The 25,311-nt window shown below is 43.2% G+C and overlaps 1 protein-coding gene and 1 non-coding gene across 2 annotated transcripts; both read left to right on the forward strand.

Annotated features, from left to right (window-relative positions):
* Positions 1 to 22,226: 22,226 nt before the first annotated feature.
* LOC148777921 (small ribosomal subunit protein uS10-like) lies at positions 22,227 to 22,994 on the forward strand. Its single transcript, XM_088836113.1, has 2 exons — positions 22,227 to 22,435; positions 22,694 to 22,994. The coding sequence occupies exons 1-2, from the start codon at positions 22,333 to 22,335 to the stop codon at positions 22,948 to 22,950; spliced, it is 360 nt and encodes a 119-aa protein (XP_088692239.1). The 5' UTR covers positions 22,227 to 22,332; the 3' UTR covers positions 22,951 to 22,994.
* Positions 22,557 to 22,623, forward strand: LOC148777922 (small nucleolar RNA U54). Its single transcript, XR_016037491.1, has one exon. It is a non-coding gene; the product is annotated as a small nucleolar RNA U54 (small nucleolar RNA).
* Positions 22,995 to 25,311: the final 2,317 nt, after the last annotated feature.

Below are 25,311 nucleotides of genomic sequence, written 5' to 3' on the forward strand. Positions count from 1 at the left end.
TGAAGTCTTTACAGTATCACTTCTGTTTTATGTTTTAGTTTTTTGGCCATGAGTCATGAGGGATCTTAGCTTCCCAACCAGAGTTCAAACTCACACCTCCTGCCCTGGGAGGTGAAGTCTTAATGACTGGACCACCGGGGAAGTCTCTCTTGTTACATACTTTTGTAGGAAAAGCATAAAATAGGAGATCTTAGAGGTTGTAGATCCTGCCAGCTAGGAGCACCTTCTCCACCTCTATCCTTCTGATCCCCAGACTTTCTCAGAGAACCTACAAGATCTGGTGTAAACATCAGGGACTCACAGCCAAAAATGGACTGTTCCTCTCTTGAAGCTCCAGGGTCCTTTGTAAAGAAGCTCCTAAGAAAAATCCCTTTTTTTGGGGGGGGGGTGTTGAGACCCTCTGTCCTTTCCATGTGATGATTTTCCCTTCCCCTGAGAAGCAGATGAGATGAACAGACCATAATGATTGTTTATAGTCCTCAAGCACAGGATAAGCTATTTCTGCAACTAGGCAAGAGAGCGTGTAATGTCTAAAGTGACCTGCATTGTTCGGAAATACACCTGCTTTTCAAAATATACTTTTGCAGAAAGGTTAGGGAGAAAACTGCTGTTTTGTCTCTAACATGAGGGAGCTGAAGTGTATCATAATGTCTGCTTTCTCCTTTCTCACCTACTACTTAGAACAGAAGCCCATGGGGCCTGCAGAGCTTAGTGGAAGCTGCCTGAAACTCCTCCATAGTGTACCCTTGAATCCCAAGACTCAGAAACATTGCATGATAGAAAAGTCCTATCTTCAGGCAGAGAACTGGAATCAATAATAACTGGATGTTGTTTGGCTCTTTGGGAACAAAAAAAGAGGGTATAATAATAATATACTTTCTGTGAGTGCCCTGAAATTTTAATTCCACTGTGCTGAAAAAAGAGAAATGATGTGTTGGTTTGCTAGGGTTGCCATGTCAATTTACCATAAGTTGGACAACTTAAGGTCTTCCCAGGTGACACTAGTGGTAAATAACCCAACTGCTAATGCAGGAGACGTAAGTCAAAGGTTTGTTCCTTGGGTTGGGAAGGTGCCCCAGAGGAGAGCATGGCAACCCACTCCAGTATTCTTGCCTGGAGAATCCCATGGATAGAGGAGCCTGGTGGGTTATATAGTCCATGGAGCTGCAAAGAGTCAGACCGACTGAAGCAGCTTAGCACACATGCACGTGTGAACAATTAAAATAATAGGTATTTATTCTCTCACAATGATGGAGGTTCAAGCCTACAACCCAGATGTGAGCAGGGCCATGGCTTTCCAAAGAGAAGTGGAGAAGGATCCTCCTTTGCCTTTTCCCCTGCTCCTGATAGTCACCAGAAGTTCTTCGTGTCCCTAGGCTTTCAAATACTTCACTCCAGTCTTTGCCTGTTTTGTCACAAATGGGTGTTCTCCCATGTGTCTGTTTGTGTCTAAATTTTCCTTTTCTTTTAAGAATACCTGTTATTGGATTAAAGACCACCTTAATCTTGTATGTATTTGTGTGTGTTCAGTCGTTCAGTCATGTCTGACTCTTTGTGACTCCCATGGACTATGGCCTGCCAGGCTTCTCTGTCCATGGAATTCTCCAGGCAAGAATATTGGAGTGGGTTGTCATTTCCTTCTCCGGGGGATCTTCCTGACCGAGGGATCAAACCTGTATCTCTCACGATGACCTCCTCTTAACTTGACCGTAAAGACTCTACTTCCAAATGAGGACATGTTCATAGGTACTAGGAGTTAAGAATGGGATATGTCTCTTGGGGGATGTGATTCTACCCACGGCAAATGCACTCTGTCCTAGACAGAGAAGCAGCCCTTATTCAGACAGGCCCTGGAGAGTGGTTAGGTGTGTGCTCATTTTGCATTCTTCCAAAATGAATTTGTCGAGCACCAAACATTTCCCATGCATGGGCTGAGCACAGAGGAAGAAAGCGCAGCCAGTGATTTTCTAGGTACCAGCTTGCTTTATTCTGTTGCTGTTTTCCTTCTTTCTTTTTTTTTTTTTTTTATATAATTTATCTGAGGGACACTGTTTCTGTCTACCTCCAGGGCTTGACACTCTGGGCAGGCTGTTATATTGGGTGTATCTTACTGTATCTGACTGGTCAATATTTGGTGCCAGGAGTGAAGACCTCTCTTCCCTTTTTCTGTCTCCAGAGTCCAGGTAGGGCCTTAGAGCCTAGACCTGGAGACTGGCTGGCCCATCTGTTGCTTCCTGTTTTTTTTTTTTTTTTCCCTGCTGTGGGGTAGAAGGAAGTCACCTGTCCTCTCATTGGAGAGGGCGGTTGTATCTGCCCACGTGGAGGGGGTTGTTGGGATGTCCACACTGGGCCTTGTTCACTTTTCCAGGGGAGGGTATGCCAGTTTGAATCCACTCCTTTAGGACTCTTGGTACACACAGATGAATGTGACATCACCCTTGGCCATTTCCCTTGCAGGGTCCTGTGTATTGGTTGCATTGGAACCTCTAGAGGGAGCTCAAGGCCTGTCTCCATCTCCCACAACTACTGCCTTAGAAGGAAGAAGCTCTGATGGATCAAGGATTTAACGATAACCGCAAAAAGCCACAGAGTTCAAAGCTTATTGCCATCTCCCACAGCTACTGCCCAAAGGAGAAGATGCTTTGATGGATAAAAGACTGAATGATAAACACAAAAAGCCACAGAGATAGCAGGATGGGAATATTTAGTGGAAAGGAAAAAGGAAGGCTGAGGTTTTGTTGAGAAGTGAAGGATTAGTCTACAGCCATACCACCCTGAACGCGCCCGATCTCGTCTGATCTCAGAAGCTAAGCAGGGTCGGGCCTGGTTAGTACTTGGATGGGAGAAGTGAAGGGTTAGTGGTTCACTCTTTATCTGTGAGTCCAATGAGGGCAAGACACAGCCTAGGTATCTTTCCTGCTTGATTGACAGACTGGTCCATGAAAACCTATGGGCAGGATGCTGTCCATGGGAAAGGGGGTGAGGAGGGAACAACTGAGTTCCCTTCCAGGTCAGTGGCGACGGTGTAGGGGGATTCTTCTGCTCTGTTCTATTCTTCTTTCACTGAAGATCTGAGAACAGTGATTAAAGAGATACAGTGATTGAGATACACTCTTGAGCTACAGTGATTAAAGGGACTGTTGAAGCTCGGAAGGGGGTGCGGTGTAGGAGTTAAAGCCTGTGTGTGTTAGTTGCTCAATTACATCTGACTCTTTGTGACCACATGGACTGTAGCCGGCCAGGCTCCCCTGTCCATGGAATTATCCAGGCAACAATACTCAAGTGGATAGTCATTCCCCTCTCCAGGGGATCTCCCTGATCCAGGGATCAAACCCATGTCTCCTGCATTGCAGGCAGATTCTTTACTGTGTGAGCCAGTAGGAAAGCCTGCTGCTGCTGCTGCTAAGTCGCTTCAGTTGTGTCCGACTCTGTGCGACCCCATAGACGGCAGCCCACCAGGCTCCCCCGTCCCTGGGATTCTCCAGGCAAGAACACTGGGGTGGATTGCAGCTCCCGTGTCACAAATCCCTCTGGAAGTCATAGGAAGTGGATGGGATTCAAGGTCCTGCCCACATCTCATCACTTTTAGGATAGAAAACAGAGGCATGATATTTGCAGCAACATGGATGGACTTAGAGATGATCACACTAAGAGAAGGAAGTCAGAAAGAGAAAGACAAATACCACTCTGGGAGTTGGTGATGGACAGGGAGGCCTGGCGTGCTGTGATTCATGGGGTCGTGGAGAGTCGGACACGACTGAGCGACTGAACTGAACTGAACACTTACATATGGATTTTAACATATAACGCAAATGAACCTAACTATGAAATAGAAACAGACTCACAGACTTAGAAAACAGACTTACAGTTGCCAAAGGAGAGGAGGTAGGGAAGAGAAGGATTGGGAGTTTGGCATTAGCAGATGCAAAACTGTTATATATAGGATGGATACACAACAACGGAGAACTGTATTTACTATCCCATGATAATAGAAAAGAATATAAAAAGGAATCCATGTGTATGTATAACCAAATCACTTTGCTGTACAGCAGAAATTAATATACCATTGTAAGTCAAGTATGTGTGTGTGTGTGCGTGTGCTCAGTCATGTCCAATTCTTTGGGATCCCTAGAACTGTAGCCAGTGAGGCGTCTCTGTCCGTGGAATTTTTTAGGCAAGAATACTGGAGTGGGTCGCCATTTTCTCCTCCAGGGGTCTTCCTGACCCAGGGATCCAACCCGCATCTCTTGTGTCTGTCTCCTACATTGGCAGGCAGATTCTTTTGCCATTTTGCCACCTGGGAATCCCCATGTAAATCAACGATACTTCAATAAAAATGAATAAGAAAGAGACTTGGAACAATGGAAAAGGGGGAAACTTATTTTGCTAAAAAGGCAACCTCACCAGTTGGGTGATATTGGCTTAATTTCTAAGAAATTTCATCTCTCTAACTATAAAATGAGGATTGTGCATTTGCTAAGTTGCTTCAGTTGAGTCTGACTCTTTGCAGCCCTATGGACTATAGCCTGCCAGGCTCCTGTGTCCTTGGGATTCTCCAGGCAAGAATGCTGGGGTGGGTTGCCATGCTTGTTATGAGATTTATAAGTAAAAAGTGAATATAAAAACAACTAGTGTAAGGTTTAGCACACAGTAAGTGTTCAACAATAGGCAGCTATTATGACGGCTAGACTTCTGGCTAGTTAATGCTAATGGTTACCGTCAATAATCACTGAAGAGCAGGATAAATACTTGATCTCATTCAACCACATCAGGAACTCCACTGGGAAGTTGTTACCACCCCCATTCTCCATCTGATAAAGCCAAAGCTTAACAAGGCTGCTAGTAATCATCAGAGCCAGATTTGAACACAGGTTGGTCTCACTAAGCCATATCACTTGTCTTTCAAAAGATGCTCTCGAGTCAATCAGTGGTGAATTCTAAGCCCTTGTGATTCTTCCCTATGTGTCGGTGCATCTGCGGTGCTGTGTGATCAAATCTGGATGGGGGTGCCCAGCCTCAGCTGCTCTCAGGGATTCGTGCCTCTGAACGAGGCACTCACTGGCTGTGCAATAACCCTCTCCTCCTTGAATCTCAGGAAGTGGATGCTTCTGAGTGCCACTTTTTAATCAAGGAGATGATCCATCTCCCGTTGTCATCTGATGTTTCTTAAAACAACAGCCACCCATCTCCAGGCAACGCAGACATGATGCGGACAAAAGGAAAACGGAGGAAGTCACATCTTTCATTAATGGGAGAGGAGAAAGCAGCTTCTGCCTTGAGTGTTTGGGGACATGTTATTTTTAGAAAAGAACATTTTGTGATTTTTAGTTGTTGATTTCTGAGAGGACTTTCTTTAAAATTCTTTTCAATAAGTTGCTGAATCAAAAAAGAATAGTAGATCAAAAAAGAATAGCAACAATAATCAATTAGCAAAAGTATATTGAGTTTCTATCTGCAAAGTGAGGAAGTAGAGACAGATAGACTAAAGCTTTGTCTCTGCTCTTTAGATACCTGGGAATCTACTAAAAAAATCATAGGGCTATGCACTCACAATGCTCAGAAAATAGGGCAATCTGATCTATTGTGGTTCACTGGAGACAGAATAACTGGTGAGGTGGTAATTGTAGGACTCTGAAGAAGGCGTGAAGTCTTCCATTGTTCATTCCATAAATATGTATTGAACACCTTTATATGCAGGAGGCACTGGGGAAAGAAAGCTGAATAAGACCTTGTCACTATCCTTGAAAAGTTGGAGTTCACTGAAGATATAGAATTAGAATTATAACCTAAGAAAAGCTATGAAACAAGTAATAGATATTTGCATGAATGATATGAGGCCATGATTCAGGTGGTCAGATCTACCTGGAAGAGAAAGTGATCCAAAAGACTACATGGAAGAGAGAATACTCAAGATGAGCATTGAACAGTGGAGACTAACTGACCAGGAGGAAGATGAGGAAAGGCAGACCAGCAAAAGAAGAAACATATGCAAAGATTTGTGAGCTAGTGCCCTGTGGATGAGGCTCTGTTTATAACTGGGAATAATGAGAATTTTCGGGTGTATAAAGAGGTGAGGCCAGAGAGGTAGCTGGTCATGATCACATATGGAAGCAATGAGGGGATCTTTCAAGGATTTGATAAAACAGAATGACTTGGTCAAATGTTTGTGTTAGAAGCAAGGTTCATATTATTTGAGGGCACAGATACTAATAATTAAATAAGCCCGTGTAATAAATACTACTATGAACTGAATCTTTGGGTCCGCATGCTCAGTCTCTCAGTAGTGTCTGACTCTTGTGACCCCATGGACTGTAGCCCACCAGGCTTCCCTTTCCATGGCATTTTCCGGCAAGAATACTGGAGAAGGTTGCTGTTTCCACCTTCAGGGGATCTTCCCAACCCAGGGACTGAACCCACATATCCTGTGTCTCCTACATTGCAGGTGGATTCTTTACCACTGCGCCACCGGGGAAACCCCACTGAATGTTTGCACCCTCTCCCAAACCAATATGTTGAAATCCTAACCCCATGGGATGGTATCAGTAAGTGGACCCTGATTGGGAGGTGATTAGGTTATGAGGGTGGAGCCCTCATGAATGGGATTAGTGTCCTTACAAATGAGACCCCAGAGACCATTCTTTCTCTTTTCCACATAAGGACACAGCAAGAAGATGTTGTCTATAACCAGGAAGGGGATTCTCACCAGACACTGGATCTACCTCCACCTAGCTCTTGGAATTTTCTGTCTCCAGATCTATGAGAAATAAATATTTGTTGTTATAGTCACCCAGTTTATGACATTTTTGTAATAGCAGCCAAATTTGACCAAGACAAGTACTGTGATGGAGTAGTAGTTGTGTTCCTACATAAATTTAAAGGAAAACCATCTTATCCAGATCGAACTTTTCTACTGAAGATCTCTTGGAAGAAGTGACATCAGCAAAATTAGTATAATGAAAGCAGGGGTGAATTTGAGGAAGACAATTCTCCAAGAAAGAGGGAGATAGGTTTTGTTGTTCAGTCATTAAGTTGTGTCTGACTCTTTGTGACCTCATGTACTGCAGCAAACCAGGCTTCCTTGTCCTTTACTGTCTCTTGGAGTTTGCTCAAACTTGTATTCATTGAGTCAGTGATGCCATGTTCAAAGTCCCGTATAATTGTGCTCATCATACAGGCTAGCAAGGTAATGCTCAAAACTCCTTCAGGCTAGGCTCCAACAGCATGTGAACCGAGAACTTCCAGATGTACAAGCTGGATTTAGAAAAGGTAGAGGAAACAGAGATAGGTTCGGGCACAGCAAACTGCTCTGTGTGGCTGGGAGGCTGGATGAAATGCGTATAGAATGAGGATAAAGATGAGGCAGGGATAAGTGAACCTGTGCATCAGGCCCCAAGGGGTCTCCTCAACAGACTACTGTGACTTGAAAGGCTGTAAGCAGGGTGTGGCCTGGTCAGATTTGCCTTTTAGGAAGATCTTTCTTGCTGTAGGATAGGGATTGTATGGTAGGCACACAAACATGGAGGAAGAGGAGAGTTTTAAGGCAGTGTTTGCACTGGTCAAGGGAGAGAAAATGGTGGCCTAGACCGAGGTGGTCACAGTAGAAATGGAGGAAGCTCATTAAACAAGAAATGACTTAGGCGGTAAGAGGGCGGGACCTAGTGATTACTTGGCTATCCTGAGATGCTGGGGGGAGGTAGAAGGTCAGTGATGCTGAGGAAAATTCGTGGAAACCTAGAGGAGTGGTGAGGACATTCAGAGCAATAAAGGACAGAGTAGAAGGATCTTCGGAGTTGAAGTAGATGCTTTATGGAAGACAGAGCTTGAGTGTGTCCTGCCCGGTGTGTGTGGGGACTGTTGGGTAGGAGGGAGGGAGTAAGGAAATAGGAGATATTTAGATCAATTCGACAAACATTGAGCTGCTGCTGTGCCTTAGTCTCTGGGCGATCTGCTGGGAGCAAACTCAAATCAGAGATGATTTTCAAAAAATTCTACAGCTGAGTGAGTAATGAGGTGGGCACATAGATAGTTTCAACGTCACGCGTCAGTGTGTTGCTGGATCTATGTGCAAAACTGGACAAATTCTGAACAGCACCTGTTCTATGCCGGATGGTGCTTGCACTGCAGTCATGGTGGTGAGTGAGTCCAGTGAGAGCCTTTCCTTAGAGGAAATAGTGTTTTATTGGAGAAAGTTGATAAAGAAAGGAAGACGGGAAAGAAGAAAAGGAAGGCAAGGAGGGAGGAAGGAAGAAAAAGGAAAGAAAGAAGAAATGTTGGTTGTGTAAGAAAAGTCTCAGGCTGCCACCAAATATAAGAAACTTTCAGCAAACTGATGGGAGTCACTGGTCAGAGGAGTCCCACATTTCCGAGAAACAGACTGCCTTCGAGTCCCTGCCACTGGCTGGGAGCAGCCCACACAGCCCGGAAGTGCGGCTTCACAGCACACCTATGGGGAGATTTCAGAAAGCAGCAGCGGAGGCCCTTAGACAACTATACTCTGCAAGGCGATTATTACAGCTGCCACAGCTAGGAAGGAAGTAATTCAGGTGTGGAGAGAGAATGACCTTGGTCAGTGAGCATTTAGATGCTCTGGGATGGATGGTTTCTCTGTTGAAATGACATTTAACTTAAAATGAGGAAGATCCAGCTATGTGAAAAGCTTTGGGGAAAGAATTTAAGTAGAGGAAACAGCAGCAGTGCAAAGAGCCCGTGGTGCTCCCCAAGGGTCCCTTGAAGGCCAGTGTGGCTGGAATGCAATCAGGAAAGGAGCAGAACGGCAGAAGCTGTACACAGGATAATAATCCAGGGTTTGGCAAGTCACTTTAAGTAGTTTAGATTTTATTGCAACTTCAAAGAAAAGCCAGTGGAGAGTTAAGCTGGGCAGGGATGTGATCTGACTTATATTTGAAGAAGATTTTCTGGCCACTGTGGAGCATGGCGTATATGTTTTCAAGAGTGGAAGTGAATTAGATAGTGATAATGATTGATGCAGTCTAGGTGTACTGACCCCATCTGGAGTTTGCAGGGTGCTACTGGTATGGGGAGAAAAGGCTTTGTGAGGGAGAAGGCCACTGAACTGAGAATGAAAGGGGTGGGATTTCAGGACAAGTTGCAAACAAGGTGTCATTTAAGGTGAACTTCACTGGCTTTCTGAAGGGAGGAGCAATCTCACAGTACTTTTCAAAAATTACTTCACTGAAACATAGAGCCAAAGCAGTCTTTAATTCAGTGCCTTTTATAGGACTGAATATAGTTCAGAAGTAACCAAGGACATTCACAGGTGAAAAGTACTTAAATCAGAGAGACAGAGCAGTTAGGGAAAGGAGACCAACCATTTCATTTTTTATGGCCCAGAACATTAACTGAATACCTCAGGGGCCAGAGCAAAGAAACCGAGAGAATACTGTCTTCCTTCTCAACTTGGCTCTGAATCCTGACTGGCGCTGCCATGCGCCATTTTGAACCTGGAGGGCTGAGGTGAAATTGGGGTGACCCTCGGCTGGGGTGATATTGGAGGTCTGGTTTTCAGAATCCATTCTCTGCTACTCCTGTCTATGTTAACAGGAACAACAAAAAGGTAAAACCTGTATCTACACTCACAACAATGACAGCAAGGACAAAACAGCAGAAAGTGGAAGTTGCTCAGTCATATCAGACTCTTTGCAACCCCACGGACTGCAGCCTGCCAGGCTCCTCTGTCTGTGGAATTCGCCAGGTCAGAATGCTGGGGCAGGTAGCCATTCCCTTTTCTAGGGGATCTTCTGGACCTAGGGATCGAACCCAGATCTCCTGCACTGCAGGTGAATTCTTTACCAGCTGAGCTACCAGGAAAGCCCGAAAAAAAATCAGAGTCTAAACAACTGGTCACATTGCTTCCTGTACCGTTTGGTGGCTTTCTTCTGCATTCCATATTCTGACAGCCGTCTGTCCCCTTTCTTTCCATTCCCCGCTGGCCCTGACTTAGGTTTATACTTTAGAAATAGATTTCAAACCATTCTTCCATACTGTACACAGGTCAAATGAGAATGATGACTTGCTGGGTAAAAAGCAGCTCACCGACACATTTCATTTTTCTCTTTTGTCCAAAACTCTGTGGGGAGAACATGTCCAAATTGAAAAATCAGATGGTTTTGCATAAACATCCACATTTCCGGTGTCTCTTGAAAACTCGCGGCATCTTACCTCACTGGTCCACGTGGAAGCAGCAGCTGGATGAGGTGAAACCGTGGCACTCGCTTTTAGCTCAAGCATCAGATTTCTCCATTTGTCATAATCTTTCTGCCTCACTATTGTTTTTTATACTTTTCTTTTTTATTATCTGCCCGAACCTGGACTGAGAGGGAGTGGGTATGGAGTACTTGAATTTGAAGGCATCACTTCACAGACATTTTTCTAAGACACAGTTTCCAGCCTGCTTATAGGCATAGTAAGTTCAAACTCTTCACCCTAACATTGAAAGACCTTCATAACCTGATGTGAAGCTTTCTGTGGATCAGTTCAGTTCAGTTCAGTCACTCAGTCATGTCCGATTCTTTGAGACCCCGTGGACTGCAGCACGCCAGGCCTCCCTGTCCATCAACAACACCTGGAATTTGCTCAAACTCATGTCCATTGAGTCAGTGATGCCATCCAACCATCTCATCCTCTGTTGTCCCCTTCTCCTCCTGCCTTCAATCTTACCCAGCACGAGGGTCTTTTCCAATGAGTCAGTTCTTCTCATCAGGTGGCCAATGGAGCTTCAGCTTCAGCATCAGTCCTTCCAATGAATATTCAGGACTGATTTCCTTTAGGATTGACTAGTTTGGTATCTGTGGATATCTTTTTGAAATCATGCCCTTCCTGGAAGACATCTAAAAGGTTGTACCATGTTGTACACCCGTGTCTCTCATCCATGGTAATTTTCTCCTTCCAGTTGGAATGCTATTTCTACTCTTATTCACTTGGTGAGCATCTATACTTGATAAAAGATGAAATATAAATCCTCTTACCTATAGATTACAATGGTAGTAATTACTATTCTTACTTTGATATCAGAGGATTTGAGTGGGAATCAAATGACACAGTGTCCTTTGCAAAAGAACTTGGAAACTGTGAAGTAATATCTGAATGAATGGAATTAGTTCAGAAAATGATATATTCATTTTATTTTTTTAAAGTCACTCAGTTGTATCCGACTCTTTGCGACCCCATGGACTATACAATCCATGGAATTCTCCAGGTCAGAATACTGGAGTGGGTAACCTTTCCCTTCTCCAGGGGATTTTCCCAACCCAGGGATGGAACCCAGGTCTCCTGCATGGCAGGTGGGTTCTTTACCAGCTGACCCACGAGGGACGCCCAAGAATACTGGAGTGGGTGGCCTATCCCTTCCTCAGATGATCATCCGGACCCAGGAATTGAACCAGGGTCTTCTGCATTGCAGGCGGATTCTTTACCAACTGAGCTATGAGGGAAGCCCGAAACTGACTTTAAATGATTTAAATGCACTATTTCTGCAGAGAGCAGTAACCTGGATGGTAGGAGGCCAGGGCTATGGTTCCAACTTCATTGCCAGCTAGTTGGGTGACATAGGGCAAATCCTGTTGCTATTGTAGGCCTCGGTTTACAGAGCAGAGCTATAGAACGTGTAAGATATTTGTTCTTTCTTTTATAAAATTTTCCCTTTAGTCTTCCCAAGAGTAAGACGTTTTTCTTATTCTTAAAGACTTTCATTCTCCCATGTCTGCTATGGTATATTAACCATAATAAAATAATGAATATAGAGTAATTACTTTTTTCATTAAATATACAAATCAGGGACAATAGCTATTGTGCAGAGCTGATTACTAAAATTTTCCTAACCTGGAATTGTTTTCATTATTTAATCAACACTAGCAAATGAGACGGAGAAGGCAATGGCACCCCACTCCGGTACTCTTGCCTGGAAAATCCCATGGATGGAGGAGCCTGGTGGACTGCAGTCCATGGGGTCACTAAGAGTCAGACACGACTGAGCGACTTCACTTTCACTTTTCACTTTCATGCATTGGAGAAGGAAATGGCAGCCCACTCCAGTGTTCTTGCCTGGAGAATCCCAGGGACGGGGGAGCCTGGTGGGCTGCCGTCTATGGGGTCACACAGAGTTGGACACGACTGAAGCGACTTAGCAGCAGCAGCAGCAGCAAACAAGAGCTTCAGAGCTCAGAATGTAAAGATCTTAGCATCTGTAGCGCAACGTGTCACCCAGCCTCATCTTGTCTTTTTTTTATATTCACATGTCAATTGTATATTCCTCTTCCCATGTTACTTGAGAGTCACCCATGTGATTGATGCATTTCGGGGGGAGAATTTGAAGGGGTGAGAGTGGGGAGGAAATGAGGACTGTACTTGGAAGGGAAAAAAGAAGCTTCCTCCTTTCCTTCTTTTCTAAACTGCAGCTTATAAAGTTGATTCACTGACTGCTGGTTTTAAATGGTATCTGCCAACAGCTCCTGGCACGACTTCTCTGTAATGTGCAATAAAACACCGATGAAGGTTTAGAAGAAGACGTAAACTCAAAACACAGCCATAAACTTGGACTGACAATTAACTAAAGGTTGGATCTGGGAGAATTTTATTTTTGCACCTTTAATGTTAGTGGAACTGGAGAGAAGAGAACATTCCATGGCTTAGGTGGCTGTTGGATTGTTATTCTATAGTAAAAGGGTAGATAGGACCATTGTTGTTCAGTTGCCAAGTTGTGTCCGACTCTTCGAGACCCCATGGACTTCAGCACGCCAGGTCTCCCTATCCTTTACCATCTCCCAGAGTTTGCCCAAGTCCATGTCCGTTGAGACAGTGATGTCATTCAACCACCTCATCCCCTTCTCCTTCTGCCGTCAGTCTTTCCCAGCATCAGGGTCTTTTCCAGTGAGTCAGCCATTAACCTTCCTCTGTTGTGTTCCTCATTTTGTGGATCTCTGGATGAATCCCCAGGTGGAAATTCATGTCACCTGGAACCTCAGGATGTGACCTTTTGGGAAATAAGATCTCTGCAGATGTAATTAAAGTAAGGATCCAAATGAGACTGTCTGGATTCAGGTAGGTTCTAAATCTGATTACAGTACTCTTATAAGAGACAGAAAAGGACACACAGAGAGAAGTTGGCTTTGTGAAGACTACAGCTGAGATTGTGGTGATGTAGCCCTAAGCCTAGAATGCCAGAAGCCACCATTAACTGGAAGAAGCAATGAAGCTGTCTCCTCGGGAGCCCCCAGAGGTGGCATGGCCCTGCTGACATCTTGATGTGGACTTCTGACATCCATAACAGTGAGAGATTAAATTTCTCTTGTTTTAAGCCTCCACATTTGTGTTACTCTTTAAAGGCAGCCCTGGGAAACTAATACATACTGGAAAATTCACTTTCTATCAGGAGTTAAAAATTCAAACACCTAAGAAAACAAAGGGCTTCCCAGGTGATGCTAGAGGTAAAGAACCTGTCTGCCAGTTCAGGAGACATAAGAGATGGGAGTTCAATCCTCGGTTGGGAAGATCCCCTGCAGGAGGAAATGGCAACCCACTCCAGTATTCTTGCCTGGGAAATCTCATGGACAGAGGAGCCTGGTGGACTGCAGTCCGTGGGGTCACAGAGTTGGACATGACTAGCGACTTAGCTGGGACATGACATGATGCGACTTAGCATGCTTGCAGGCACGGTAACAGAAAGGAGTGAGCTGACCAGGGTGAAGACTGAAGCAAACCAGAGAAGCTGTGCTTTACATAAAGACAATTGTTTTGCAAGAATACCGAAACAGATTTGGCGCATCTTTCTCCTGTTCAAGAGGAGCTGGAAATCTAGGTTTTATTTGTGTGCTCTATTTATTTTTGGTATTGGACCAGCACTTATTTTAAAAATGGTGATACCCATTTCAAACATGTCCGAGGTTCAGATTCCTCCCATGGGTGGCTGCTTTGTTGCCTCCGGTCTGTTCTTTGTAGCCTTCCTTATCCTATGTGGCTCTTCTATTTTATGGGGCAAGTTCTGGTATCTCTTTGCTCCATTATTTGTTTCACTACTTAAAGTGGAAGACTTTGATGGTGGTGATGCACAGCCAAGGGAGGTGGAAAGTGTAATTCTTGCACCTTTGGTGGGGAGGAGGATTAGGAAAATCCTAGGAATAGCATGTGTGGGGTGGGGTGCTGATGATTCTTTTCATACTCAGTAACTGCTTGTGTCACCAGGAATCCAGAAGGAATGTGGACAGAATTCCACTGCAGTCTCGTAGAGCCACAGTTAATGAAGTCTGTTAAAATGTGGACCTTATCTTGGAGCTGTGACCATTCAACTAGTGGGTAGTTATACTTTGAAAAAACAGAATTGGCCAGAAGGAAGTGAAGTCAAGAAATATTCATCCTTGAGGTCCTCTGGCAAACACTGGGCTTGGCGATATCTTCTTCTATTTAAAGATGAAATAAACCACAGGACACAAAGAATATGAGCCCCAACAATGACAGCTATCATAGTGACGGAACTCTGAGCAATGATTATCAAAGATTACCATGAAAACTCAAAGGAAAAACAAACCTTTGACAAAGATCTGCTGCAGGAAATGGATTTTCTTCTTTTAGGAGATTATTTGGCATCCTTAGATGAGATGCAAGAAATGATAGTCTTTTAAAAATAGGAGAGATGTCATAAAGAAAGAATAATAAAATGACATAGAAAAGGAGCTGGATGATGTGAGGAAGATTTTCTAAGCAACTAAAAGTCAACTGCAGAATAACAATGAGCATTAAGAACCAGGTAAGAACAAAGCTGAGGTTACAGAAAATTATATTATGAGAGACGAAATTTAGAACTTCTGGAGTATTGAGTACCAAAATGCCTTATAATAGAATTACATCTGTGTATTTTTATGTGGAAAATATACTGAGCACTGTAATAGGATTCTCCCGAGAAACAGAACCAATAGGATATATATGTTGCTGCTGTTCAGTTTCTCACTCACGTCCAACTCTTTGCAGCCCCATGGACTTCAGGATGCCACACTTCCCTGTCCTTTACTATCTCCTGGAGTCTGTTCAAACTCATGCCCACTGCGTCAATAATGCCATCCAACCATCTCATTCTCTGTTGCCCCTTTCTTCTCCTGCCCCCAATCTTTCCTCAAATCAGAGTCTTTTCCAATGAGTCAGCTATTTGCATCAGGTGGCCACAATATTGGAACTTCAGTTTTAGCATCAATCCTTCCAATGAAGATTCCTTTAGGATTGACTGGTTTGATCTCCTTGCAGTCCAAGGAACTCTCAAGAGTCTTCTCCAGTTATTATAAGGATTATCTCACATGATTACGGAGGCTGAGAAATCCCATGATCTGCTGTCTATAAGCTAGAGATCCAGGGAAGCCCATGGTGTCCAATATGTGGTACTGAGAACTGGAGGTTTAATAGTTTCTAATAGTTTATGTCTCAGTCAAGGATAGCACAAGACCTATACCACACTCAAAGAGTCAGACAGAGATAGCCAATACCCCCTTCCCCAGTCTCTTTTTTTTCCCTCTTCAGGCCGTCAACAGATTGAATGATGCTCACCCATATCGGGAAGGACAATGTGCTTTATACGGGTACTCATTCGAATACAATCTCACATAGAACTATCATCACAGACAAGCCCAGAGATAATGTTTAATCTGAGCACTCCATGATCCAGTCAAGCTGACACACGGCATTCATCATCACAAACCCATCTGTTATCAACTTGGCACCCACATGCATCTCCTTAAGCCACACTTGTATTTTTTTCTCCATTGACTTAGTGAGGTAGGGAAAGATAGTAGTGATGACAGAGGACCAGATGGTTGGATGGCGTCACTGACTCAACGGACATGAATTTGAGCAAGTTCTAGGCGATGGTGAAGGACAGGGAAGCCTGGTGTGCTAAAGTTCATGGGGTTTCAAAGAGTCAGACATGACTGAGCAACTGAATAACCAGAACAATTTCTTAATAAAGACAATAACAAGGTCATAATTTTGCCTAGCATGAAATAACTATCCTGAGTACAACCAAAGATACACTAACTGCTCCTGAAAATGAAGTAAAGTCCTTAAGTGACATTTACTCTTTTCTTTGATATCCCATTTTTAAATACTATGATGTAAATTTAATAATACTTAAGTTAATAACTCTTATTGTTACATGATAAAGGAATAAAGTAGAAAAGAAAACAGAGAAAATAACTTTATATATTTTGTTTAAATATGAAATCAAATATATTTATATATATTAAGCAGGTATGTGTGTGTGCTCGAGAGCTTTAGTCATGTCTGACTCTTTGTGACCCCATGGGCTGTAGACCCAGGCTCTTCTGTCCATGGGATTCTCCAGGCAAGAATATTGGAGTGAGATGCCATTTCCTCCTGCGAGGGATCTTTCAGACCCAGGGATTGGACCTGCATCTCCTGTATTGCAGGCAGATTCTTTACCGTTGAACCACTGAGGAAATTCATATTAAGCAGGTATACACACACACACACACGCAAAGCTTGTTTATCTATATATAAAACCCTAACAAAATAAGGAGGAAATACTTCTGACAACACAGTCCTAGTTTCTGTAACTGGTCATAGAGTCATAATATTTATAATTATCTTATTCCACTGTCCATTCTTTATTCCCTTTGCCTTCATCAAGCACCTCAGCCAGTCAGGGGTCTTTACCTGGTATAGTGATCCAAACCTTCATTCCCAAAGAGTCTATGCTATTATTGGTGGTGTTGTGTTAGTCTCCAAGAATGCTAAGAATATTGGAGTGAGTTGCCATTTCCTTCTCCCCAGAATCGTTGCGACCCAGGGACCCACCCCTGTCTCCTGCATTGCCAGGTGGGTTTTTATTAACCAATGAGCCACCAAGGAAGCCAGTGCTATTATTAGTCCTGCCTACTTTGAGCTGTTATAGCTTTCCATTGACTTCGATCATAGCACATGGTAATACTAAGAGACCCCCTAAGGGAGTTCCTGTTTCCCAGACCCACTCTCCCAGACCTCCACTGTGGAGCAGTCATTCAACTTCCCGTTGGTATCATGATCAATCATTCCAGCCAGCACAGTAGCTCTTTCACTGTTAGCCTGTTGATTCGTTATCATGAGGAGCTCAGAATAACTGGGTAATCCTAACTTCCATTGCAATGGATTCACTTCTGTGTCTCCTGCTGGGAGCATTCTTCCTCTGGAACCAAGATGTCTACGTCAGCAGAGCTAAGGTTGAAGAAGCAGGAAAAAAAAAATTTGCTAGTGGGTTGCTAGGAGTAATAGTGATGACACTCCCATTGCCAGCCCTTGATTCCTGGACCCATTTTAATATTGAATGTGGGAGAAACAGTCACATATTTGACACTAAATCAGAGCATGTACAGTATTGAACCATGCCCAAGCCCTGAGAAATAGTGCCTTCTAGCTGGCATTGCAGCTGAGTACTCCAAAGGCCATCACATGCTTCTATAAAGCCAGCTACGTCAGAATGGTCTGGAAAATGGTAATACCAGTGAATTCAATGAGTATGATTCTATATCTGTGATTGATGCCCATTTAAAACAATAATTCTTATTTTCTGTTCAATCACTTGGTAATTATTGCTAAATACTGGGATGCTTAAAGCACCTGAGAGGATTAATAAACCAACAACAACAACAACAAAAAATCCATTTCATCTTTACAAAAATGCAGCTGCAGAGAGTGACATATGGCCAATTCCAATACTACAGAAATTGAATAGTGATTTTCTGCATCTTTAAAATTTATATGAAGCACCTGAGTTTTTGGAAAGAAATATACCACCCACTGGCAGATATTATCTGTCATTAAGCCACTCTTTATTTTACTTTTCATCTAGAAACTATAAACATGTCTGAGTTCTTTATACTTAAAAGCAATATGTGCGCCATTATTTCAAACACATTAAAATACACAGAAAAAGTTCAGGGTGTAAACAAAAGTAGCAATCTCTGGTTATTATTAGTTATATACTTGATTATCATTATTTGTAAGAAGTCACATTGTATATTTTATCCTTTCTTTGTCCTTTTTTGAAATTTCAAATTTTCTATAAGAATGAAATTTCCTCTTTTAAAATAAAATACTATACTTAATTTTAACAAACATTAGCATCATGACTAAAAACATACACATCGTTCAAACTAGAAGAAATTTCTAAAATAAATAATGATGTGCTAAAATAGTAATGTATTATATGCTATTAGTATATTATATGCTAAAATATTAATAGTGGCTGTATCTGGTTAGTAAAAAGAGGAAAAGTTTTATTTTTTCTTTCTTCATATGTTATAAAGGACCTTACTATTTTTAATTATGAAAAGCAATTTAAAATTTTAGGTTTTAAAACTACATTCAACAAGGATTTTATGATAACCTGTCAGCAACAGGATTGCTGTGATTACATACACCAGTGAGTCACAGAGTCTTTATTCCAGGGGTTCCCATCCCATGAGCTATTGTTTTCTTAACTGTCCACATAAAAAGGGAAGAGAGGAGTCACTTGTCACTGACAGAGAACACCAGTAGGATGGGTCCTTGGATCAATCTGAAATGGCTTGGTATAATATTTGGTCTGTTAAACATATCCTGGTAGGAAGTGTGGTGAAGTTCAAAAGGCACGATCTGTATAAAGTCAGACCTGTTTGGATTTGAAATTCTCCTTCACCTCAGGTTTGCCATGTAAACCCAGGATTAAATTATGTATGTCTGTTTCCCCATTTTTTAAAATGTGAGATTAGTACTCAACAGGCTAAATCATTGAGAATCAAGGATCATGTAAGAAAGTGCATATTGCAATAACTTTGTGGAGGTCCCTGATGCTTGAAAATTTTCCCTCTTTTTATCTTTATCTGCAGGATTAAAACTTTACATTAGGAATGACTGTTGCTCATATTTGCTGCCGTACTTCAGAGTTTGCAACCTGATCTCTCATACTCTACAAGTCTGACAAAATGTCTCAGGTAGCGAAGGCATGTCAGGAGGTCTCAGGAGTATCAAATGACAGCGCAGTAGGATGCAAATCGTGCTCCCAAGAGAGGCAGCCAGCAGGCTCAACCTGAGGGCTCAGTGGGGTATGTTGCACTCTGTACAGAGCAAGGAGACCAAAGATCTCCTTCGTTGATGATGACCAGAGATCAGACAGGAGGTGGTGGAGGACAAGTCAGGGAAGAGTAGCTTGCCTTTCCTAAAAGTAGGAGTTGCTGTTGTTCAGTTGCTAAGTCATGTCTGACTCTTTGTGACCCCATGGACTGTAGCACACCAGACTTCCCTATCTTTCACTATCTCCTGGAGTCTGCTTAAATTAATGTCCTTTGAGTTGGTGATACTATCCAACCATCTCATCCTCTGCTGCCTCCTTCTCCTCCTGCCCTCAATCTTTCCCAGTATCAGAGTCTTTTCCATGAGTCGGCTCTTCGCATCAGCTGGCCAAAGTATTGGAGCTTCAGCTTCAGCATCAGTCCTTCCAGTAAATATTCAGGGTTGATTTCCCTTAGGATTGACTGGTTTGATCTCCTTGCTGTCCAAGGGACTCTCAAGAGTCTTCTCCAGCATCACAGTTCAAAAGCATTAATTCTTCGGTGGTCAGCCTTCTTTATGGTCCCACTTTCACATTCATGCATGACTACTGGAAAAACCATAGCTTTGACTATATGGACCCTGATCGGCAAAGTGATGTCTCTGCTTTTTGATATGCTATCTAGGTTCATCATACTTTTCCTTCCAGGGAGCAAGTGTCTTTTAATATCATGGCTGCAGTCATCATCTGCAGTGATTTTGGAGCCCCCAAAATAAAGTCTTTAATTGTTTCCATTGTTTCCCCATCTATTTGCCATGAAGTGATAGGGCCAGATGCAATGATCTTTGATTTTTGAATACTGAGTTTTAAGCAACTTTTCACTTTCCTCTTTCACCTTCATCAAGAGGTCCTTTAGTTCCTCTTCACAAACCATCAAACCTTCAACTTTGAGGGGCTGGGACAAGCAACACTGCATTTAAGGTAGGTAGAGCAGAAAATGTTTCCATTTCACTGAGGAGGGAATTGGGCTTCCCAGGTGGCACAGTGGTAAAGAATCTGCCTGCCAATACAGGAGACATAGTTTCAGTTCTTGGGTCCGGAAGATCCCTTGGAAGAGGAAATGGCAACCTACTCCAATATTCTTGCCTGAAAAATCCCATGGACAGAGGAGCCTGGCAGGCTACAGTCCATGGGTCACAAAGAGTTGGACATGACTGAGCATGAGTACGATGATGAAACTGAGACTCACAAAGGTTCTGGAGACCTAACTCGAGAGGCAAATCCAAGTAGACCTGCTTTTTTTTTTTTTCCTGAATTTTGATACTTATTATCTTTTCCCCCCATGTTTCCATTCTTTTGCTGCTGCTGCTGCTGCTGCTAAGTCACTTCAGTCGTGTTCGACTCTGTGTGACCCCATAGACGGAAGCCCACCAGGCTCCCCCGTCCCTGGGATTCTCCAGGCAAGAACACTGGAGTGGGTTGCCATTTCCTTCTCCAATGTGTGAAAGTGAAAAGTGAAAGTGAAGTCGCTCAGTCGTGTCCGACACTTAGTGACCCCATGGACTGCAGCCTACCAGGCTACTGAAGATTAAGTAGACAAGATATGTCAGGTACTTTTTCATGCAGCAAATATTAAGTCAGCTTATTTCTTGGCATTTTTCTAAGCTTTGGGAATGTAAATATAGCTGACAAAATCGCACTCTCATGGAGCTTACATTCTGAAAAAGGAAGACTACATAAACAGATCTATTGTAATATAATACAGTAGGATAAGAAGCAGTGATGGCTATGAAGAAATATAGAAGGAGGGGTGAACAGAGGGCCTTCACTGAGAGGATAACATTGAGGAAAGACCCGAGAAGGGTAAGGGAGCCAACTGTGTGTATTTCTTGGGGAGGAATGTCCCCGGGCCAGAGAACAGCCAGCTCAAGGGCCCTGAGGTGGGGGTGCACAGGAGGTGCTGTGGAGTTTCAGGAACAGCAGGAAGCCACTGTGGTTGGAACACTGTGGGAGCAGGATGTGGAGACCAGTATGTCCTTCCAGTACTTTGGTTTTATTCTGGGTAGTGAAAAGGAGCAGCACCATATGGGTTTCTTTCCAGGACACATCCCTATTCCCGCACCCCACACTGCGCCTCATGTCCTCTGTTCCCTTTTGTCTGTAGAAAAACTTTAGCCAAAAATAAATTTACTCAGCTAGGTGAGGAAGTGCAGAAGCAGATGAAAGCAGTCAACAAGACCAGATGATAATAGTTGAGCCACTAAACACAGTCAAGCACTTGCTGTTCCTCTTCAAGAGCTACAGATGATATTCTGATCCACATCTTCTGAGCTGTCTTGTAGATACCGAAACCCCCATCAAATGGAAGAAGTTAACCACATAATGAGCAGACTGTAACTATGGCATAAGCTACCACAATTTCGAGAACTGGCCTCAAGGAAATAAGAACAAATCAACCCTGGAACTAAATAGTAACTGTACTTGAAACAATCAAGATCATGCTGTTCAGACAACTGCATGACTAATTTCAAGATAATTGTCAGAGTGAATTCTGCATACAGTCTTCCTCCCTCTACCTACACACACTTGAGGCTCCCCTTTCAAAGCTCTTGTTCACTGATCAACAGCAGGGAGTTGGCCTTTGAACATGAGTCCACCTTCTCCCCTAGTTTAGACCTCCTGAATAAGGCCACCTTTTCATTCTACCAACACTTGCCTCTTAAGCATTTGCTTTTGTGCAGTGAGCAGCCAGACCTGAGTTCAGTAACAGTAGAACAGAGATCCATAAGAAGGTGTTGAGTAAGAGAGTAATAACATCAGACCATGTTAATAGGATCAGTCTGGCAACTGCTCATTTAGGACTGGGTGGTGTGATCTAAGTTTCCAGGGGAGTTTAGAAACACAAAGTTTCTACTTTAGGTAGAGTACAAGTCTGTTATATTTAAAGGTGTTTCTCTTATTTCTCCCTCTCCTCTCTGCTTTTATCTCTTTCTTTCCTTCTTGCCTTATCTGTCTTCCTTCCTTTAACAGATACTTACTGAATGTCTATATCAATAATGTGCCGAATATCTGGGCTTGAGTGCATGACCTTGCTCTCCGAAGATAGAAGTGCACGTTAAAAACAGTACAAAGGTATTTCAGTTTGCCTAATTTTGGCATCTATGCAAATGAGGTTGCCAGATAAAATGCAGAACACCGGAGGAAGACGCGGTCGCCGCTGTTGCGGAGCGCCGTGCGCCCACTCCTGCTCCTGACTCACCGCTGTTCGCTCTCGCGGAGGAACAAGTCGGTCAGGAAGCCGCGCCGCAGCCATGGCCTTCAAAGACACCGGCAAGACTCCCGTGGAGTCAGAGGTGGCCATTCACCGGATTAGGATCACCCTCACCAGCCGCAACATGAAGTCTCTGGAGAAGGGTCAGTGCGGCGAATTCGGGGGTCTCGGGGCTTGCTCCTGAGCGAGGTCGGCCCTCGGGGAGCCAGCGACCTCTTTCAAAAGACAGAGTTAAGAGTGGTCCACATTCGGTGTGTGCCGTGTTGGCGGTGAGGAGAGAATTGCTGTGTTGACTTATGGTGATCGTCTTATACGCTATTCTGAGCCCGTAGCGGTTCAACTTTGAGCCGGCTACTGTGCGTTAAGGGAACCAACTGAAGGATGCTTTTACTTCCCTGCAGTGTGTGCTGACCTGATCAGAGGCGCGAAGGAAAAGAATCTCAAAGTGAAAGGACCAGTACGGATGCCTACCAAGACTCTGAGAATAACTACAAGGAAAACTCCTTGTGGTGAAGGTTCTAAGACTTGGGATCGATTCCAAATGAGGATCCACAAGCGACTCATTGACCTGCACAGCCCTTCTGAGATTGTCAAGCAGATCACGTCCATCAGTATTGAGCCAGGAGTTGAGGTGGAAGTCACCATTGCCGATGCCTAAATCAACCTTTTTAATAAACCGATAATCAGTTATTAAAAAAAAAATGCAGAACACCTAGCTCAATTTGAATTTCAGATAAAGAATAATTTTCTAGTGTAAGTGTATCCAAATATTGCATGGTATACACACACACACACACACACACACACACACAACTATTCTATCTTTTTTCCTTTTTTGCTATGTCTGGAAACCCTATACCTAAGAAATATTAGGAAGTGGGGTTATAAATATAGGACATGATTGCAAAATTTAGAAATCATCTTAAGGAATTTGAAGGTCTTGCTGCTATAATAGAGTGCCATTGGAGTACATTATGCAAGCAAATAAGATTGGTTTGGAAATGTGTAGTTGATGCTGGCCACAGTGGGAAGAGCGTCTGAGAGAAGAACAGGACCGGTGGCAGGAGGAGCAGCACCTGGCTCAGGCAGCATTAGAAGCTGGAGAGACAGCACTAACATCACGTGGCAATGATTGAGAAGAATCTGAATGAGAGAGGTGAGAGAAAAACGGGATTTCACAAAGCCCCCTCCACTCACATTTCTGGTTTTAGAGACTAGGTCAGTGATTCTGCCATCATTCAAACTGACGTTTCCAGTAGGAGGAAATATTTCAAGGCATACATTATTTACTTATTTATTTGCATCCATTTTGCCACATTTAAGCAATCTGAGGAGAAGAGGGCTACAGAGGATAAGATGGTTGGATAGGATCACTGACTCAATGGACATGAGTTTCAGCAAATTGCGGGAGGTAGTGAAAGACAGGGAAGCCTGGCACACTGCAGTCTGTGGAGTCACCAAGAGTCAGACATGACTCAGCTACTGAACAACAACAACAGCAGTCTGAGGCTAGAAATCTTCCCCAACCTGTCCACCTTGGGCCTCAGTCTTAAACAAGAACTCTCTCATTCTAGATCGCTCCTAATCTCACTCAGTTGTATTGTAAAAAGAAGGAGCTAAACTAAAATTGCTTCATTTTGCAGAAACAAATATCGTGTTGAGGTCTGCTCATCTCCAATCTCTTTTAGTCATGCTTGGGATAATTATTGCTTCTAAGAATTCAATAGACTCTTGACACAGCCAGGTATTTCTGTTCACCTGTGTCAGTACCCTGGAGAAGAAAATGGCAACCCACTCTAGTATTCTTGCCTGGAAAAATCCCATGAACAGAGGAGCCTGCTGGGCTACAGTCCATAGGGTTGCAAAGAGTCAGGCACGACTGAGCGACTAACACTTTCCACACTTTATATGAGTACTTAAATACTCAAAATTGAATTTTTACTCAATTAATCTCATATCTCAGTTGAGGGATTCTCTTTGGCATATCAGACCTTTAGCCCAGTGGGCTCAAATTTATGCTTGTATGTGATATCAACCTTGAAAGTGAAATCCTTAGATGCTAATCTTTTATTGTACGCTATAAATGAAGTAGGAAAGTTAGAATTTGCTAAGATCAAGTCTTACTTGGTCTACTTTAATGATAGATAAGAAGCAATTGGAATTTAAAGCATCAAGAGAATGTAGATGGGATGACTTCCTTGGTTGTCCAGTGGCTAAGAATCTGCTTTCCAATGTAGGGGACATGGGTTTGATCCCTGGTTGGGGAGCTAAGGTCCTATATGCCATGGGACAGTCAAGCCCACGCCACAACTACTGAGCCTGCATGCCTCAACCAGAAAGCCTGTGGGCTGCAACTACAGAGCCTACATGCTTTGGAGCCCATACACCACAACTAAGATTCAATGTGGCCAAAAATAAATAAATAAATATTTTTAAAAGGAGAATGCAGATGATACAGCTAAAGCATGCTTTTCACCATGCCTTAAAAGTTCGCGATTTCTTCAATATATTAATACATTTCTCTCAAATCTCACTTGCTAACAATTTATTTGCCAAAAGACTCAAAAGAGTAGAAAAAAAGATATGGAAGTGTATATGTGTGCTTAGTTGCTCAGTCGTGTCCAACTCTTTGCAACTCCATGGACTGTAACCCTCCAAGTACCACTGTCCATGGGGATTCTCCAGAGAATACTGGAGTGGGTTGTCATGTTGCCATACCCTCCTCCAGGGGATCTTCCCAACCCAGGGATTTAACCCATGTCTCCTGCATTGCAGGCAGATTCTTTACCATCTGAGCCACCAGGAAAACCCAAATGTGTATATGTATATATGTGTGTGTATATATACATATTGGAGAAGGAAATGGCAACCCACTCCAGTGTTCTTGCCTGGAGAATCCCAGGGACAGGGGAGCCTGGTGGGCTACCGTCTATGGGGTTGCACAGAGTTGGACATGACTGAGGTGACTTAGCAACAGCAGCAGCATATATACATATATACATGTGTTTATATATAGTGT

This window comes from Moschus berezovskii, chromosome 5 (genome assembly GCF_049115385.1).
Source record: "Moschus berezovskii isolate FMDL1 chromosome 5, NW_MosBer_1.0, whole genome shotgun sequence".
In the NCBI taxonomy this organism is placed as follows: domain Eukaryota; kingdom Metazoa; phylum Chordata; class Mammalia; order Artiodactyla; family Moschidae; genus Moschus; species Moschus berezovskii.

Coding starts and splice junctions, on each gene's coding strand:
- LOC148777921 (XM_088836113.1), top strand. CDS start 22,333: ATGGCCTTCAAAGACACCGGCAAGACTCCCGTGGAGTCAGAGGTGGCC. Junction 22,436..22,693: donor CATGAAGTCTCTGGAGAAGG/GTCAGTGCGGCG, acceptor ACTTCCCTGCAG/TGTGTGCTGACCTGATCAGA.